The 21,031-nt window shown below is 42.3% G+C and overlaps 1 protein-coding gene across 1 annotated transcript in view; it reads right to left on the reverse strand.

Annotated features, from left to right (window-relative positions):
* chn1 (chimerin 1) overlaps positions 1-20,586 on the reverse strand; it is a 157,038-nt gene extending 136,452 nt beyond the window's left edge. Inside the window, exon 1 of the mRNA XM_060827931.1 lies at positions 20,538-20,586. Within this exon, the coding sequence (XP_060683914.1) occupies positions 20,538-20,539 (2 nt within the window). The 5' untranslated portion in view covers positions 20,540-20,586. The remainder of the gene's footprint in view (positions 1-20,537) is intronic.
* Between the last annotated feature and the right edge of the window lie 445 nt (positions 20,587-21,031).

Consider the following 21,031-nt stretch of genomic DNA (forward strand, 5'->3'; position numbering starts at 1 on the left):
ATGAATAGATGTAAACATAATTCTAGAAACTGTTGCCCCAAGGTTGTGCAGATGAACAGGTCTTAAGACAAGACCTTAAACTGTCCCATTAGTTATTACACTGACCACGTCCCAAACACCAGAAACAAAGCCAGTTAGTTTTAGAAGTGGTGATCTATAACATACAACTGAAATTGGAATGCTTGCCCTAAGGAATTTTAGAGGGAATCAATACATTTTCAAAGGAATAGCCACATAATAGCAAATGTCACTGGACAATAATCCAGAAGCCTGGACTAAAGCTCAAGACACTAAAATCATTCCACCTGGGAAACATGGAACTATCAGATTTCTGCTAATTTTAATCTGATCTGGTTCACCAATTTCTTTTAGGAAACAAAACTGTTGTCTTACCCAGTCTAACTCGTGTGCAATGCTAGGCTCTCAGCAATGTGAGAGATTCTTAATGGTCTGTGAAATGCCCTGGCAAGTGACTCACTTGTATAAACCCACTAAAGTAGGCTTGAAAAAAAAAGAAATGGATGTGTAATCCAATGTCATCCTAGCTACCAGAAATAAGAAAAGAACACTCTGTTCTGTTGACCCACAAAGTTCTCCTCCCTAGCAGCTCAGAATTTGTGACAATATTGGGAGAGTTGTCTCAAAGAATAATGAAGCAACAGCCTAACAGAATCATACTCACTGAATCTTACTTCACAGCTAAAGTAGCAGGCTTCTCCATCATCTTTGTGGATATGAATTATCCCAGCAGCAGGAAGGTGCACCAGACATGGTGACGATAGTATATAGCAAAGAAGGGACGACTCTGGAGCCCACAAGGTTTAGATTAGATTACTTACAGTGTGGAAACATGCCCTTCGGCCCAACAAGTCCACACCGACCCGCAACCCACCCAGACCCATTCCCCTACGTTTACCCATTCATCTAACACTACAGGCAATTTAACATGGCCAATTCACCTAACCTGCAAATTTTTGGAATGTGGGAGGAAACTGGAGCACCCAGAGGAAACCCACGCAGACATAGGGAGAATGCGCAAACTCCACACAGTCAGTTGCCTGAGGCGGGAATTGAACCCAGGTCTCTGAGGCTGCGAGGCAGCAATGCTAACCACTGTGCCACCGTGCCACCTGTCATGATGCATGAGGTGTTTATCGGATGATTATCACTGCCACCCTCCCTCAGCTAAAGAATCAGAACTGCTCCACGTAGAACACCTGTTGGAAGAAGCACAAGTATCAAGGATGCAGAATGTACTCTTATTTCTAGATTTTAAAGTCCCCCATCAAAATGGCTCAGTTCCATCACAATTGATTGAGATGGCAGAGTCAGAGTCAGGATGTCATATCTGTTGGATTAAGCTTGCTTCATTGGGTAAGGAAATCAACATGAGAGAAAAACCTATTTGACCTTGCATTCATCAATCCAACTATCACAGATGCACCTGTCCATGATAGTTTGGTAGGAGCAATATTAGTACAGAGATGAAAGTCCTCCCTGCACTATGAGGATATCCTCCATTAAGTTGTGTGGCATTCGCACCATGTCAAATGGGAAACAGATTTATCCAACAGCTCAGAATATTGGATCACAAAGTATTGAGGGCCATCAACAGAGTCATAGAGATATAAAGCACAGAAACAGATCCTTTGGTCAAACTCATCCATGCCAACCAACCATCCTAAACTAATCTAGTTCCATTTGCCAGCATTTGGCCCATACCCCTCTAAACCCTTCCTATTCATATACCCACCCAAATGCCTTTTAAATATCATAATTGTACCAGCCTCCACCACTTCCTCTGGCAGCTCATTCCATACATGCATCATCCTCTAGGTGAAAAAGTTGCCCCTGAGGCCCCTTTTAAATTTTTCCCCTCTCATCTTAAACCTATGCCCTCTAGTTCTAGACTCCCCTACCCTGGGGAAAACATCTTGGCCTATCTATACCCCTTGTGATTTTATAAACTTCTATAAGGTCACCCCTCAGCCTCCAACACTCCAGAGAAAGTAGTCTCAGTTTAATCAGGTTCTCCCTATAGCTAAAATCCTCCAATCACGGCTCCATCATGTAAATCTTTTCTGAACTCTTTCAAGTTTCACAACATCTTTCCTAAAGCAGGGAAACCAGAATTGAACACAATATTCCAAAAACAGCCTAACCAATGCAGCATGACCTCGCAACTCCTATACTCAATACACTGACCAATGAAGCCAAGTGTAGCAAACTCTTTCTTCAGTACGTTGTCTACCTGTGGCTCCACTTCCAATGAGTTATGAACCTCCATCACAAGTTCTCTTTGTTTGGCAACATTCCCAGGACCAAGTGTGCAAGTCCTGCTCTGAATTATCTTAGCAAAATGCAGCACCTCACATTTAAATAAATTAAACACTATCTGGGAGTATAATCCCTAACCTAATGATCAAGCAGATCCTTCAAACTACCATTTGCAAGAAGCCAGGGGATCAACATTGCTTCAATGGAAGTGTAGCAGTTAGGCATGCCGAAAAAGTATCTAGCTACTGACATCACAACATGTTAAATAACAAAAAAACATGCTGTAGCTAGAACTAAGTGTTTCCACAACAATGAAATCAAACTCTGTATTAGTGCAACGGTTATGAATGGTCAGCAAGCAAATATTTAATTGGAACACAAAAAGCTTCACAGACATCTTCATCCTTAATGGTGGAAAAGCTCAGATCAGTGAGGAAAACTGATATGTATGGAGTCAGATATTACAAGGGGGCATAGCTTTAAATTAAGGGGTGGTAGATATAGGACAGACGTTAGGGGTAGATTCTTTAATCAGCGAGTTGAGAGTTCATGGAATGCCCTACCAGTAACAGTGGTGGACTCTCCCTCTTTATGGGCATTTAAACGGGCATTGGATAGGCATATGAAGGAAAGTGGGCTAGTGTAGGTTAGGTGGGCTTGGATCGGCGCAAGATCGAGGGCCGAAGGGCCTAAACTGCGCTGTATTTTTCTATGTTCTATGAAAAAAAATGACTGAAGTATTTGCAATCACATACAGCCAGAAATGCTGAATGGATTATCCATTTCAGTTTTCTAAGATTTCTACCTTCAGATATTCTAGTCTTCAGCCAAATTGTTTTACTTCTCATGATATGAAAAGGATGAAGGTACCATGTACTGCAAAAATAAAGGCTCCAACAATACCCAGGTTGTAGTAATGAAAATTTGTGCTCCTGAATTAGTTACACCCCTAATATCAGCAATAATTTGTTCAATGAAGTTCAGTTCAGGTTCCAATCAACTACCTCATTTCATGTGAACATTTCAGTGGTTAGCTTCAGTTTTGAGAAGATTAAATTTATGTAGATAAGGTAATTAAAATTCTAGACTTTAGAATTGTTTAATAAAAGTAGAATAGAAGAGACTTGCTTCTTTGGACTTAATCCACTGGTTCCATGCAGGACCCACAAGACTCCTCCAACTGTTCCTGTCCATCACAATCTCTTCCATTTCAATCTAGGTAGCATCCCTTTCTTTAATATCCTCTTTAAACAGATCATAATTTTTGCAGCCGAGATTCCTACTTCTGGCTGTTAGCATCTTCTCTATTGCCACTCTTATGGGACATATGTCCAGAAGGCAAAAAAAACATGTCCTGCCAGTCTCAGTCAGCTCTCTGTCATCATACTTCAAAACGCACCTGACCAGTCCTCTGCAAAGCTTCTTTGTTGGTAATTTTGTCTCTCGATCCGATACTCAAAAATCTTAAAGGTAGCGCTGGTGAAAGACATTCAATTTTTTAGAATAGAATAGATTCCCCACAGTGTGGAAACAGGCCCTTAGCCCAACTAGTCTACATCGACCCTCCGAAGAGTAACCCACCCAGACTCATTCCCCCTAACTAATGCACCTAATTCTATGGGCAATTTAGCATGGCCAATTCACCTGACCTGCACATTTTTGGACTGGGAGGAAACCGGAGCACCCAGAGGAAACCCACACAGACAGGGGGAGAATGTGCAAACTCCACACAGACACCGGAGGATGGATTCGAACCCGGGTCCCATGCGCTGTGAGGCAGTAGTGCTAACCACGGAGCCATCGACATCATCAACATACAGTGTAATCTTGTGTGCCCCCAATCCCACGTCCGGAGCGGTTATGTGGATGTTCTGACGAGTGGCCTCTGCCAGCGGCTCTATCACCAACATAAATAACAACGGTGCCGGCTACCCCTACCAATCCTAAAATTCCCAGACTTCACCCAGTTGGTGATGACCACAGCCAGAGGGTGGCGATATAAAACCTCCACCCACTTAGCAAAGATTCCACCCAATCCAAACATAAAAAAGATATGGCCATTCCACCCAGTCAAATGCTTTCTCTGCATCTAAGGAAATCACCAACTCCTGAATGAATCATTACTAATAAACTTGGACCACATTCAGCAACCTTCTAATATTATTAGAGGACCTTCGGCCCCTTATAAAACCTGTCTGATCCTCTTTAATAATATGTGGCAACACCCTTTCCAATCTCAGCGCCAGGATCTTGGACAGAATCTTGAAATCTGAATTTAATAGAGAGATGGCCTGTATGAAGCACAATCCTCAGGAACCTCCTTCTTAAAAATTAAGGAAATATCAGCTTCTCTCAAAGATGGTGGTAGGCATTCATGCATATAGGAGTGATTGTACATCTCCAATATCGGCCCTGACAGAGTCCCTATAAACTCCTTATAAAACTCACCCGGGATACCATCAGGGCCAGGCACTTTCCCACTCTGAAGTTGCCTAGCTGCCTCCTGTATTTCCTGAACTGTCAATGGGACATTAAAGAGAGAGGCCTGTTCAAAGGTTACCCCGGAGGTCCAGGTTCTTTAAAAAGATCTCCATTTTAGCCCTCCTGTCCTCTTAACCTTCAGACCGATACAATTCAGAATAAAAGCTCCAAAAGCCTCATTAATCTTTTTAGCATCGTGTGTCAGGACCCCGACACTACCTCTGATTGCAGTAATGGATTGGGGAGCATGCTTTTTCCTAGTCAGGTACATGAAATACATCCCTGGCCCATCCCCATATTCAAACAGCCTTTGACTATCAAAAGCAAGTTCTTTCTTTGCTTTTTGTCTCCGTATTGAATTCAAGGCAACCCAGAGGGCCATGATTCGCTGTAACTTAATCACAGAAGGCCATGCAAATTGTGCCGCCTCGGCAGCTTTCAACCGCATCTCAAATAGACACTGCTGTTCCTCCTTCTGTCGTTTCTGGCTACCCAAACAGGAAATAGCTAATCCACTAGCAAAGGCCTTAGCAGCCTCCCATAGCATAGATGGACTACTAGCCGTGCCTGAGTTGATAGTCAAGAATTCCTGAAACTCCTTCAAAACGTATTTAACAAATTTGGAATCCTTAAGAAAAGGGTCCAAACACTACTGCCGCAAGTCTAGCCGTTCACTTTGGCCTTAACCTCCAAATACACTGCCGTGTGATCAGAGATAGCTATGTTCCCAATTTTACAACCCATAATAGAATCCAGATGGGCCGAGGAAGCCAAAAAGGAAATTATTAGGGAGAAAGAAAGGAATAAAAAAAACGAAGAGAAAACATGGGGAAAGATAGAAAAGAGAACAAACATTAACCATACTCTTCAGGCTAATCTGTCTATTTTAGACAATAGGTGCAGGAGTAGGCCAATCTGCCCTTCGAGCCTGCACCACCATTCAATATGATCATGGCCGATCATCCTTAATCAGTATCCTGTTCCTGCCTTATCTCCATAGTCTTTGATTCCACTATCCTTGAGAGCTCTATCCAACTCTTTCTTAAATGAATCCAGAGACTGGGTCTCCACTGCCCTCTGGGGAAGAGCATTCCACACAGCCACCACTCTCTGGGTGAAGAAGTTTCTCCTCATCTCTGTCCTAAATGGTCTACTCCGTATTTTTAAACTGTGTCCTCTGGTTCGGCACTCACCCATCAGCAGAAACATGTTTCCTGCCTCCAGAGTGTCCAATCCTTTAATAATCTTATATGTTTCAATCAGATCCCCTCTCAACTCAGGGGTATACAAGCCCAGTTGCTCCAGTCTTTCAGTGTAAGGTAGTACTGCCATTCCAAGAACTGACCTTGTGAACCTACGCTGCACTCCCTCAATAGCCAGAATGTCTTTCCTCAAAGTTGGAGACCAGAACTGCACACAATACTCCAGGTGCAGACTCACCAGGGCCCTGTACAGCTGCAGAAGAACCTCTTTGCTTCTATACTCAATCCCTCTTGTTATGAAGGCCAGCATGCTATTAGCCTTCTTCACTACCTGCTGTACCTGCATGCTTATCTTCATTGAGTGGTGTACAAGAACACCCAGATCTCTTTGTACTGCCTCTTTACCTAAATTGATTCCATTTAGGTAGTAATCTGCCTTCCTGTTCTTGCCATCAAAGTGGATAACCATACATTTATCCACATTAAACTGCATCTGCCATGCATCTGACCACTCACCTAACCTGTCCAGGTCATCCTGTAATCTCCTAACATCCTCCTCACATTTCACCCTGCCACCCAGCTTAGTATCATCAGCAAATCTGCTAATGTTATTACTAATACCATCTTCTATATCATTAACATATATTGTAAAAAGCTGCGGTCCCAGCACTGATCACTGTCGTACCCTATTGGTCACTGCCTGCCATTCTGAAATGGAGCCGTTTATCACTACTCTTTGTTTTCTGTCAGCCAACCAACTTTCAATCCAAGTTAGTACTTTGCCCACAATACCATGCGCCCTAATTTTGCTCACTAACCTCCTATGTGGGACTTTATCAAAAGCTTTCTGAAAGTCCAGGTACACTACATCTACTGGATCTCCCTCGTCCATCTTCAGAGTTATATACTCAAAAAATTCAAGAAGATTAGTCAAGTATGATTTCCTCTTCATAAATCCATGCTGACTCTGACCTATCCTGTTACTACTATCCAGATGTGTCGTAATTTCATCCTTTATAGTAGACTCCAGCATTTTTCCCACCACTGAGGTCAGACTAACTAGTCTATAATTTCCTGCTTTCTCTCTCCCACCTTTCTTTAAAAAAGTGGTACAACATTAGCTACTCTCCAATCCTCAGGAACTGATCCCGAATCTATCGAACTCTGGAAAATAATCACCAATGCATCCACGATTTCTCCAGCCACCTCCTTCAGTACCTTGGGATGTAGACCATCAGGCCCCAGGGACTTATCAACCTTCAGACCTAACAGTCTCTCCAACACCAATTCCTGGCAAATATAAATTACCTTCAGTTCAGGTCCTTCAGCCACTGTTACCTCAGGGAGATTGCTTGTGTCTTTCCCAGTGAACACAGATCTGAAGTACCAATTCAATTCTTCTGCTAGTTCTTTGTTCCCCGTAATATATTCCCCGTTTCTGTCTTCAAGGGCCCAATTTTAGTCTGAACCATTTTTTTTGCCTTTTACATAACCTAAAAAAGCTTTTACTATCCTCCTTTATATTTTTGGCCAGTTTACCTTTGTATCTCAGTTTTTTTCCTCTGCGTATTTCCTTCTTAGTAATCCTCTGTTGTTCTTTAAAAACTTCCCAGTCCTCCGTTTTTCCACTTATCTTTGCTATGTTATACTTTTTCTCTTTTAACTTTATATGTTTCTTAACTTCCCTCGTCAGCCACGGCCACCCATGCCTCCTCCTAGGATCCTTCTTCCTTTTTGGAATGAACTGATCCTGCATCTTCTGCATTATACACAGAAGTATCCACCATTGTTCCTCCACTGTTATCCCTGCTAAGGTATTGCACCATTGAACTTTGGCCAGCTCCTCCCTCATAGCTCCATAGTTCCCTTTATTCAACAGAAATATTGTCACTTCCGAGTGTACCCTCTTCCTCTCAAATTGCAGATTGAAGCTTATTGTATTATGGTCACTACTTCCCAATGGCTCCTTCACTTCGAGGTCCCTGATCAATTCTGGTTCATTGCACAATACCAGATCCAGAATTGCCTTCTCCCTGGTAGGCTCCAGCACCAGCTGTTCTAAGAATCCATCTTGGAGGCACTTCATGAAGTCTCTTTCTTGAGGTCCAATACTATCCTGATTCTCCCAGTCTACCTGCATGTTGAAATCCCCTATAACAACTATAGTAACATCTTTGCAACAGGCCAACTTCACTCCTGATTCAACTCACATCCGACATCTAGACTACTGTTTGGGGGCCTGTAGATAACTCCCAAGAGGGTCTTTTTACCCTTAGAATTTCTCAGCTCTATCCATACTGACTCCACATCCCCTGATTCTAGGTCTAAAGTGTCTACAAAGTTTTTAGCTTTATATGCGGAGTCAAATGTATAAACTGAATCTTCATGGCTGAAACAGAGCACTGTAGGGTATAATTGCGACATATTTATGGTTCCCTTCCATATCTGTTCAATTCCCGCCTCAGGCAACTGACTGTGTGGAGTTTGCACATTCTCCCTGTGTCTGCATGGGTTTCCTCCGGGTGCTCCGGTTTCCTCCCACAATCCAAAAAATGTGCAGGTGAGGTGAATTGGCCATGCTAAATTGACCGTAGTGTTAGGCGTAGGGGAATGGGTCTGGGTGGGTGCGCTTCAGCGGGTCAGTGTGGACTTGTTGGGCTGAAGGGCCCGTTTCCACACTGTAAGTAATCTAAATCTCACTGATGTAGCATATGATTAATACTATGGTTACGTAGAGTTGCAGCTGTCGATATGTTGAGGTTGGAATTACTGATCGTATGGAAAATCAATGCTGCTTTGCAAAATTTTGTTGATGTTCGTCATTACCTTGGTTTCCTCACAGCTGATACACAGACTAACCTTGATACCATACTTTCAAGACTGGTGGCCATTTTTTGGAATGTACACGATTCTTTAGCTAGCAAGATAACATCATTTACAAATCCAAGTCAGTCAATCAAATGGAAGAGAGGGGTATGGAACAGCAGGTAGGCTACTTACTAGAGAAAGTGCAAAACTTGACCTACTCTTGGGAAATAAAGCAGGCAGGTGACTGAGGTGACAGTGGGGGAGCACTCTGGGGCTAGCTACCATAGTTCTATTAGATTTAAAATAAAGATGGGAAAGGATAGACCAGATCTAAAAGTTGAAGTTGAAGTTCTAAATTTGAGAAAGGCCAATTTTGACAGTATTAGGCAAGAACTTTCAAAAGCTGATTTGGGGGCAGATGTTCACAGGTAAAGGGACGGCTGGAAAATGGGAAGCCTTCAGAAATGAGATAGCAAGAATCCAGAGAAAGTAAATTCCTGTTAGGGTGAAAGGCCGATAGGTATAGGGAATTATGGATGACTAAAGAAATTGAAGGTTTGGTTAAGAAAAAGAAGGAAGCATATGTCAGGTACAGACAGGATAGATCGAGTGAATCCTTAGAAGAGTATAAAGAAAGTAGGAGTATACTTAAGAGGGAAATCAGGAGGGCAAAAAAGGGACATGAGATAGCTTTGGCAAATAGAATTAAGGAGAATCCAAAGGGTTTTTACAAATACATTAAGGACAAAAGGGTAACTAGGGCCCCTCAAAGATCAGCAAGGCAGCCTTTGTGTGGAGCCACAGAAAATGGGGGAGATACTAAATGAATATTTTGCATCAGTATTTACTGTGGAAAAGGATATGGAAGATATAGACTGCAGGGATATAGATGGTGACATCTTGCAAAATGCCCATATTACAAGGAGGAAGTGCAGGATGCCTTGAAATGCATAAAGGTGGATAAATCCCCAGGACCTGATCAGGTGTACCCCAGAACTCTGTGGTGAGCTAGGGAAGTGATTGCTGGGCCTCTTGCTGAGATATTTGTATCATCAATAGTCACAGGTGAGGTGCCGGAAGACTGGAGATTGGCTAATGTGGTGCCATTGTTTAAGAAGGGTGGTAAGGACAAGCCAGGGAACTATAGACCATTGAGCCTGACATTGGTGGTGGGCAAGTTGTTGGGCAAGCACAGTAGGTCAGGCAGCATACAAAGAGCAGGAAAAATGATGTTTCGGGTAAAAGCTCTTCATCAGGAATAGAGGCAGGGAGCCTCCAGGTTGGAGAGATAAATGGGGGGGGGGGGGGGGGGGGGGGGGCTGGGGAGAAGGTAGCAAAGAGTACAATAGGTGAATTAGGGTGGGGATGGAGGTGATAGGTCAGAGGTGAGGGTGGAGCGGATTGGTGGAAAGGGAGATTGGCAGGAAGGACATGTCATGAGGACAGTGCTGATTTGGGATAGTCGATATGGCTTTGTGCGTGGGAAATCATGTTTCACAAACTTGATTGAGATTTTTGAAGAAGTAACAAAGAGGATTGATGAGGGCAGAGCAGTAGATGTGATCTATATGGACTTCAGTATAAGGTGTTCAACAAGGTTCCCCATGGGAGACTGATTAGCAAGGAATCTCATGGAATACAGGGAGAACTAGCCATTTGGATACAGAACTGGCTCAAAGGTAGAAGACAGAGGGTGGTGGTGGAGGGTTGTTTTTCAGACTGGAGGCCTATGACCAGTGGACTGCCATAAGGATCAGTGCCAAGTCCTCATGTAAATGATTTGGATGCAAGCACAAGAGGTACAGTTAGTAAGTTTGCAGATTACACCAAAATTGGAGGTGTAGTGGACAGCAAAGAGGGTTACCTCAGATTACAACAGGATCTTGGATGGGCCAATGGGCTGAGAAATGGCAGATAAATGAGAGGTATTGCATTTTGGGAAAGCAAATCTTAGCAGGATTTATACACTTAATGGTAAGGTCCTAAGGAGTGTTGCTGAACAAAGAGACTGTGGAGTGCAGGTTCATAGCTCCTTGAAAGTGGAGTCCCAGGTAGATAGGATAGTGAAGGCGGCATTTGGTATGCTTTCTTTTATTGGTCAGAGTATTGAGTACAGGAGTTGGGAGGTCATGTTGCGGCTGTACAGGACATTGGTTAGGCCACTGTTGGAATACTGCATGCAATTTTGGTCTCCTTCCTGTCGGAAAGATGCTGTGAAACTTGAAAGGGTTCAGAAAAGATTGACTGAACTTTTACTGCAATGCAGGAGCAACTAGCAAATGCACAAGCAATTGAATCTCTGGTAGTACGTATGAATATCTCAACCTACGAGCATAAATGAGCACCACGTTCATCCATTAGCGCTTTTCTTAAAATAAAATTTTGCAAGTACAAGTTCAGTATGTCAAAAAGTGATATGTGAATATAATCCATGGAGACGACATGCATCCTTTCATGATTTTAGGTTATCCTTCAGCCTTTGCTCTCTCGAATGTGGTGCAGTGGTAAAGACTTATCTCTGAGCCAGGAGACCTGAGTTCAAGATCCATCTATTACAGAAGTGTGTAATAACATCTCTAATCAGGCTGATTAGAAAATATTTTTTATAAGCCTTTGTACATATGCCCTAGAATTTCCCACATCATCCCTGTTGACAAGCTTGTATCATATTTAAGACCCTTCTAATATTATTAGTTGACCTGCGACCCTTAATAAACTCCATCTGGTCCTCTTTTATGATGTATGGTAAGACCCTCTCCAATTTTAATGCTAACATTTTAGAAAAAATTTTAAAATCCAAATTTAGTAAGGATATTGGTCTATATGATGAGTAATCTTCAGGGGCATTTCCTTTTTTTGAAGTATGAGAGAGATATTTGCTTCTCTCAACGAAGGCGGGAGGCAGCCCTGACTGTGTGAGTAATTGTACATATATTTGAGTGGCCCGACCAGTTCCCCTATAAATTCTTTATAGAACTCAACCTGGAATCTGTCTGGTCCAGGCGCTTTGCCAATCTGACGCTGTTTAATTGCGTCGAGTTCTTCCTCGGTTTTCAGGGGGGCATTCAAGATCGACACCTGCTCAGAGGTTAAGCCAGAACGGCCAAGTTTTTAAAGAAGGACTCCATCTTCTCAGTTCTATCCTCACAGTCCTGTGATTTATACAGTTCAAAATACAACTTTCTAAAGGCTATATTGATCTTCGTACGATCACAAGTCAGAGTACCAGCACTTGCTCTAATGGACGTAATAGCTTGAGGAGCCTTTTTATTCCTAGCAAGATATGCTAGGTATCTGCCAGGCTTGTCACCATATTCATATAATCTCTGCTCTGCAAATAATATTTCCCTCTTTGCTGTTTAGCTAAGTGCGGTATTCAAGGCTTCCCTAAGGGCTGTGATCCTTTGTTGCTTAGAAATAGAGGGCCTATCAACATACACTGTCTCAGCTGCCTTCAAGTGAACCTCGAGCAGGCACTGCTGTTCTCCCTTTTGTCTTTTCTGGGTCACAGAATAGGAGATGACCAAACGTCTCGCATAAGCCTTTATGGTCTCCCACATCGTCAACGGGTTACTGGCCGTTTTGAATTCCTGAGAAAATATTTTATAAATTTGCTATCCTTTAATAAGCAAGAATCCATACGCCAATGTCGGGGGCCTATCCCAGCATCCCTAGTCTTGACTTCCATATATACTGCGACATGATCAGAAATAGCTATATCACCTATTTTGCAAAACAATATGGAATTCAAAAGGGTCGAGGGAGCAAAGAACATATCAATTCTGGTATGGCACTTGTGTGGGTTAGAGTAGAAAGTAAAGTCTCTGCCCTGGGTGTGAAGGCACCTCCACACATCTACTGGCCCTAGCTCCTTTTTCAGATCTGCTAGTTGTCTAGGTCTAAGAGATACGCCCATAGTGCTCTTAGGTACCCTATCTGTCCCTGGGTCCATAGTACAGACAAAATCTCCTCCTATAATTGTATGGCGGACCCCAAAAGCCATTAACTTAGAGAACACTTCTGTTACAAATTTAAAAGGGTATGCCGGGGGACAATAAAGATTCAAAATCCTGTATTCCTCTCCGTATATTAGGGCTTTGATCAATATATACCGTCCAGACTCATCTTTTATCTGGCTTAACATTTGGAAAGGAAAATTCTTCCGAATAAGAATGACTACTCCCCTACTTTTTGAACTAAAAGATAAGAAAAAAAGCCTGATCAAATCCACCCTGTTGGAGCTTTAAATGTTCTTTGTCAAGTAGATGTGTCTCCTGTAAGAGAGCTATATCAACCCTTTCTTTTTTGAGACTTGAGAATATCTTTTTCCTTTTAATTGGTGAATTTCTCTTCGACATTCCAGGTGCACCACCTAAGGGAATGGCAAGCCATCATCATCTGGGCAGGCCTGAGATCCCCCAGGAGGGAGGAAGAGCCCCACCCAAAACACCTTGAATAAAAATCAAAGAAAATTCACAAATGCAAAAATTCTTTAAATCAATTGCACCAACATAGACATAGTTTTTAATTAAGTTAAAAAAAGCAACACAAAACACATTTGAAAGGAGACTTTCCCCCCCTTGCTCCCAGGGGGCGTGACTACATGTCAATAACCCCAGCATAACCTCTCCTAACTAGGACCCTGCCCTCAGCCCAGGCGTTATAGAATGGTTTTATAAAATATTTGAATTTGTCTATTCCAGAGTTAAAAGTGAGCCTGAATCCGATCCACGGACGACTCGGCAGTAGTCTCCAAGGCAGTGGCCCATTGCTCCGGCTCTCCGACGTGCTGTTCAAGTTTCTGGAATTCTCAGTCATTCTTCTGCAGCATGACAGAGATTGACTCCCACCTGGTCCTGGATTCTTCAATAAAGGCATTGATCTTCTCTTGAAGTTTATTGATTCCGGAGATCAGGCTCCCCTCTGCAGGTAAGTCCTCCGAAGTGGCCACGGACATCTCTGCTGCTGTGGGAGGGGGTGGGGGAGGGGTCCTTGCCTGTTGCGAACTGCAGGAATTTTTTGCCCTTAGTCATTTTAAAAACAACACTAAACTGTCCAAGTTTGATGTAAAATGACTAACTATGCTGGGCAAAAGCTATCTTAAATGGTTTAAAGGGTGTGGTGAAGGTGGGTGCCCACTTTGCCAGAGTCTTAGGCAGGGCACTACAGACTCAGACTTGCTGGGTCGCCACCATCTTGAATGTCCAAAGTCTGTCCTACTTAACACAGGAGACAGTATTACACAACTGAGGGTACTCTCAATAGGAAGGTGGGACTTTGTCTGGAGAAATATTGTGCAGTGGTCATTTTTACCAATACAGCCATGGACAGACGCATGAACAGCTGATAGATTAGTAAGGATGAGATCCTGAAATATATTTTTCCCTCACCTGCTGCAGAGCCAATATAGCAGCTATATCCTTTAGTTCTTCGAAGAAGTGACCAAGTTGACAGATGAATGAAGGGCTGTTGATGTCATATACATGAACTTTAGTACGGCGTTTGATAAGGTTCCCCATGGTAGACTAATGGAAAAAGTGAAGTCACATGGTGTGCAGGGTGTTCTTGCGAGGTGGATAAAGAACTGGTTGAGCAACAGGAGACAGAGAGCAGTAGTTGAAGGGAGTTTCTCGAAATGAAGAAAGATGACCAGTGGTGTTCCACAGGGGTCAGTGTTGGAGTCATTGTTGTTTGTAATATACATGAATGATGTGGAAGAGAGCACTGTTGGTATGATCAGCAAGTTTGCAGATGACACAAAGACTGGTGGAGTAGCAGAAAGCATACGGGACTGTCAACGAATACAGGAGGATATAGATTGACTGGAGATTTGGGCGGAAAAGTGGCAGATGGATTTCAATCCAGACAAATGTGAGGCGACACATTTAGGCAAGACTAATTCTAGAGCAAATTAGTCTTGGGACAGCCTTGGGAAAAGTTGATGGGCAGAGAGATCTGAGAGTGCAGGTCCATCGTACCCTGAAGTTTGCTGCACAGGTGGGTAGAGTGGTCAAGAAGGCACATAGTATGCTTGCCTTCATTGGACGGGGTATTGAGTAGAAGAGCTGGCAAGTAATTAAAATAGTACAAGACATTGGTTCAACCGCATTTAGAATTCTGTGTACAGTTCTGGTCACAACATTACCATAAGGATGTGGACGCTTTCGAGAGGGTGCCGAGAAGGTTTACAAGGATGTTGCCTGGTATGGAAGGTGCTAGCAATGAAGAGAGGGTGATAGGTTAGGTTTATTTTCATTAGAAAAAAAAAGGAGATTGAGGGGGGACCTGATTGAGGTTTACAAAATCATGAAGGGTATAGACAGGGTGAATAGAGACAAGTTTTTTCCCAGGGTGAAGGATTCCATAACGAGAGGTCCTGCCTTCAAAGTGAGAGGTGGAAAGTTTAAGGTGGATACACACGGCAAATACTTCACGGCAAGAGGTGATGGGCGTTTGGAACATGTTGCCAGCGGAGGTGGTAGAGGCAGGCACGGTAGATTCATTTAAGATGCGTCTGGACAGATATGTGAGTAGGTGGGGAGCAGAGGGATACAGATGCTTAGGAATTGGGCAACAGGTTTAAACAGTATATTTGAATCGGCTCAGGCTTGGAGAACCATAGGGCCTATTCCTGGGCTGGAAATCTTATTTGTTCTTTCATATGACCACCTTGATCACTTGTGCAACTGCGGAGCCACTCTGAGTGGTGGATATTGAAATCCACCACCATTTTGCACCCTTGTCACTCTCAGTGTTTGTTCTAAGTGTTGTTCAACATGTGGAATCCTGATTCATTAGCAGGATGTTTCTTTACTCATATTTAACCTGAAGCCATGAGACTTCATGTGGTCCACAGGCAATGTGGAGCATTCCCAGGGTAACTCTCTCCTGATTGTATACCATTGTGCCACCTCTGCTGTGTCTCCCTGCTAGTGGAAGAGGACATTTCCAGGGATAGTGTTCGTGGTGGCTTGGACATTGTCAGGATGTTGCTTGACTATTGTGAGACAGCTCGAGTAAAAAATGAGGTCTGCAGATGCTGGAGATCACAGCTGCAAATGTGTTGCTGGTCAAAGCACAGCAGGCCAGGCAGCATCTCAGGAATAGAGAATTCGACGTTTCGAGCATAAGCCCTTCATCAGGCTATTGTGAGACAGCTCTCCCATTTTGGCACAAATAAAACTCCCATTGTTAAATGCTTAAATTCCTGGTCCTTCTTGGAAGTTAATACGAAAAAAAACTGTTTTGAAATCCACCAAGTCAACCCAATGATTCATTTTTGAGAAGTTCACCTCCAAACAAAAAGGTGAACAATGCAGAAGAGGCTTGCCACATTCTCTAGCCTGAAGGAACACTGAGTAAGGAGCATCTTACACACAGGGAAATGTGTTGAGTTAGGGACATAAATCAGAAACAGGCAGCCTCAGGAATACCTAGTTTCAAGTGAAAGAGACAAGGCATTGCTGAAATGTTTGTGGTTTGTCATGCTGTGCAAGCCCTTCCCATTTAAAAGGCATTTGGAAGGGTATATCAATAGGAAGGATTTGGAGGGTAATGGGCCAGGTGGGACTAGATTGGGTTGGGATATCTGGTCAGCATGAACAGGTTGGACTGAAGGGTCTGATTCCATGCTGTACAACTCGAATGACTCTATGACTCTTTATAGCAGGAATCCTACAAAACCATTTTATACCAAACCCACTGGTGACTGCTGAACCGTTCAGATTCCAAAATGTAAAATGGAATGATGGTGAAGCTATCTCCCAGCTCATAGCAACTTTAAAGTGGTCAGCAGAACACTTTGAATTTGGAGACAAATGTTGCTATCAGAGAGAGACAGACTGGTGCGTGGTTCAAAATGTTAAGTAATCCAGAAGAGAATACTGATAGAAAGGAACCCAGACTTAAAGAAAGCACTGGAAACAGCAACCTCGATGGAACTAAGCCAAAGTAGCCCAACAACTAAGCTCAACTAGGAGAGTTAACGAAATGGCAGGTGACAGACCAGCACCAACACAGGCTCAAAACTGCCACTAGTGTGGAAATACAGGTCTCACAGCAGTGAGTTGCTGGCATAAAGGAACTGTATGCAGGGACTGCAAGAAAAAAGCACATTGAACAGAACATATCAACAGACATGCAGAAATGAAGAGTAGGAAGAAAATCTACACAGTACAAAAAAGGATGAGAAAAGCTCAGAATCTCAGTCCAAAGAGGAGCTGTTATTAAAACACACTGGTCATTGTTGGTGACACAAACCAACACTGGGTCACCCTCCTACTAAAAGGCAAGCCAGCAAAAATGGAGGTGGACACCACAGAAGCGGTTCCACCAAAATCTGAACACTGACATCAGAAGCAGCTGAGTCTCACTGCAACACAACTCTCAAAAATTGTACTAAGAATATACATGGGCAAAGTAGTGACTTTAAGGATTATACAGAGTCATAGAGTTGTACAGCATGGAAACAGACGTTTCGGTCCAACTTGTCAATGCCGACCAGATATCCCAACCCAATCTAGTCCCACCTGCCAGCACCCAGTTCATATCCCTCCAAACCCTTTCTATTCATATACCCATCCAAATGCCTTTTAAATGTTGCAATTGTACCAGCCTCCACCACTTCCTCTGGCAGCTCATTCCATACACGTACCACCCTCTGCGTGAAAAGGTTGCCCCTTAGGTCGCTTTTGTATCTTTCCCCTCTCACCCTAAACCTATGCCCTCTAGTTCTGGACTCCCCGACACAAGGGAAAAGACTTTGCCTATTTACCCTATCCATGCCCCTCATCCTTTTCCACAGTAAATACTGATGCAAAATACTCATTTAGTATCTCCCCCATTTTCTGGTGTTCCACACAAAGGCATTTAGTTACATGGTCGTCTGAAGATTTATCCTTACATGGTATCAAGGGAAATTTTCTAGCTTTATTGAGGAAAGTGGTTACAGAAAATCAGACTCAACCAGACTGAAGTAAATTGCTCATCAGCTTCTGAGACTCATCATTCAAAACTCTAGAGCAATATTTAATGTAATATAGCATGGAAAAGATCTGCCAAATTGAAAATCAAGGATCAGAATCAAGCAAAATATTGCAAGGCTAGGTCAGTGTCTTATGCAATCAGACCAAACAGCATTAGAAAGGTAGGTCAAGACGGGAGACCTGGAACCCGTAAATGAGCGTCATTAGGCCATGTCTATCATACTGATGATAAAGAAAGATCAGCAGTGATGATTTTAAGGTCACCCTTAATGTAATACTGTGTATCGAGTCTTTAATCGATTACCTATTTGCTGGACTAGCTGGACCAGCTTTTCAGTAAATTTGACCTTGGTCAAGCCTATCTCCAAATAAAGGGAGATCCAGAGTCATACAAATACATGATAATTTTAACAGAAAGGACTATTCAAATACAAGAGACTTCCATTTGGAATCAGATCTACACCTGTGATATTCCAATGTGCCACAAATCAGATCTTAAGTGGTTTGAAGGACTCGAGTATTACCAGAACAATTAGTCAGAGAAAATAAAGGATCTTCACAATTCTGATGCTACTTTGCAAAGATATGAAGTTAATAGCCCAACAGTAAGGAAAGACAAATGTGAACTTTTGAAATCTTCCATCAAATGTTTAGGCCATGTCATTTATGCTAAGAGGTTACGCAAGTCACCTTCGAAAGTAAAAAAGACATAACTGGCACCAGCATCTAAAAGTAAAAACTAATTGTGATCATTTTTGGAGTTGCTAAATTAGTATGGCAGGTTTGCAATCATTCTTACGACATTGTGCAATTTATGCCAAAACAAGAATTGGAAATGGGAAGATCAATGTGAAACTGCCTTGATGGGTCAAAGAAGTTTTATCAAAATCTGAAGTCCTGACCCATTTTGACCCAAAGTTGCAATTCGCATGGGATGTTTCACAGCAAGAGTGGGAGCAGTAATTTCTCACATTTTACCTAATGGTGAAGAGAAGCCAATAGGTTTTGAATCAAGATCTTTAAACAAAGCAAAAGTGAACTATGCACAGAGACAGAAAGAAGCTCTTCAAATCAATTTTGCTATTAGATTACTCCTGAAATACCTGTATGGATGGGAATTTACCCTGCTAACAAGCCACAGACCACTGATCACAATATTTGAGTCACATACAGGGAGGGATATCTTCTCAAGCAATGAGTTGTACACAGAGATAAATGATGCTGCTATCGCCTCACACTTATACAATCAAGTATGTGAAATTGAATGGACATGGAGAATGCTGATGGGCCTTCTAGATTATCTTTGACTATAAGACCATAAGAAATAGAAACAGGAGTAGAGCATTTAGCCTGCTCTTCCATTCAACAGGATCATGGCTGAACCGACACTCCACATATCCATTTTTCCTGCCCTTCCCCCATAAGGTTTCATTCCCCAACTGATCAGACTGAAATATATACACAAGGTCTCTCTATGGCAAGGGTTCCAAAGATATTCAAGTCTCAGAATAAATGCCTCTTTGTCTAACTCTTAAATTGGTGCCCCTTGACTGTGAGATTCTAATCTAGTCTAGACTATGCCATGAGAGGAAACACCCTCTCAGCATTTACCCTGTCAAGCCCCTTAAGAATCCTATATGCTGCAATGAGATCATTTCACAATCTTCTAAACGCCAATGAGTCCTAATCTTTGCGAAAGGAGTTGACCACAAACAGTCCTCACTTAGACATTTTCTACTTTAAACAGGTAGAGAACACTCCGGTAATAGCAAGACAAATTACATACACTACTATCAAAAGAGATTCATATGGTACTTTGTGGCAAGATCACAGGAACACCACCAGAACTGAAGTCATACGTCACAAGGAAGCAAGAACTATCCAGACAAGCAGAATGCTCCCCATGGGGAATGAGAGTCAACATTCCATTTCAGCTAAGGAAACATTTTAAATCAACTACACAAAAGTTACTGTAGCATTGTCAGAATGAAAGATATGGTCAGAAACTATTTTTGATGGCCATGGTCAACTCTGAAATTGAGAAGGTTGGAAAGTATGTAGCTTACTCAAGAGTTCTCAACCTCTCAGTAGCACTATTACACTCCTAGAACTACTAGGGCAAAGAGTCTATATTGATTACACTAGACCTTTTGAAGCACATATGTTTTTCCTATTGGTTGACACACATCGTAAATGGCAAACTTGAAGACAATATCTTCACAAAAAGCCAGTGAACTATGGGCTGAATCTTTTAAAAGGTTTGGTTATCTGAAACAACTTGTTGGTGAAATGGTCTACAGTTTACATCACAAGAGTTTATGGACTATGAAGCAGAATGGTATTCCAAGTCTCTGATTGGTGTGTGAGAAAGGTTTGGTCAAACAATGTTCTTGAGTTACTCTTAAGAAATGTTTCAAAGAAAATTATCCAAAAGACTGAGCCAATTTTTGTTGATATACCAGAATACAGCCCACTTGACAGTTCAAAATTCATCATTGCTCATGCTAAATTGTCACCCTGACAAAAGGCATTATTGGAAAATGCATGTCTGTTTCAATGAGAAAACCAAGGCAAACACTATTTTCCAAATAGTTCAAGTATTGGTGAGGAATTACAAAATTGGCAATAAATGGGTAAAAGCCATCATTGTAGCATTGATTAGACTTGTTTCCTATACCAGACAGATTAGAAATAACGTAACATGGAGAAGACATGCAGATCAACTCTTGGCAACCAGGACAAATATGGCAGGGACAACATTAATTGAAGATCCACAAATACCTACATCAAATAAAGACCTGGATATACGTGACATCAGAACAGTAACTGGAGCATCTGAGGGGACAGTGGAAAATACCATGACATTGAGCAACACATTCAGTCATCTCAGGAAAAGGCAATAACAGATGATGTTCCAAGTACACCTAACTTACCAGAGATTAAAGCTAATAAGGAAAATAAATAATGCCCAAGTTTCACAGATAGCCATACAGAAATTGACATTCTCCAGAACATTTGACCAATTGACTACCATATATGATTGAAATAATTCACAATATGTACATTGAAAGAGCCTCTGATGTAAAGGGGGAGCAGTGTTGTGTATTTGTGGAAGTTTGGTCGACTGTCATTTTAAGAGTCTGATCACATCATGTAATGATGACACCATGGGCCATTTTGGACAGAGAAACAGAACTCTCTTTAAATCTTCTTGCCTGTAGAGTGAAGACCCCATAATAAAGCTCTTACTGTCTAATCACTTTGGCTTCATGGTCCTTC

The sequence above is a fragment of the Hemiscyllium ocellatum genome, chromosome 7 (assembly GCF_020745735.1).
Source record: "Hemiscyllium ocellatum isolate sHemOce1 chromosome 7, sHemOce1.pat.X.cur, whole genome shotgun sequence".
Lineage (NCBI taxonomy): Eukaryota > Metazoa > Chordata > Chondrichthyes > Orectolobiformes > Hemiscylliidae > Hemiscyllium > Hemiscyllium ocellatum.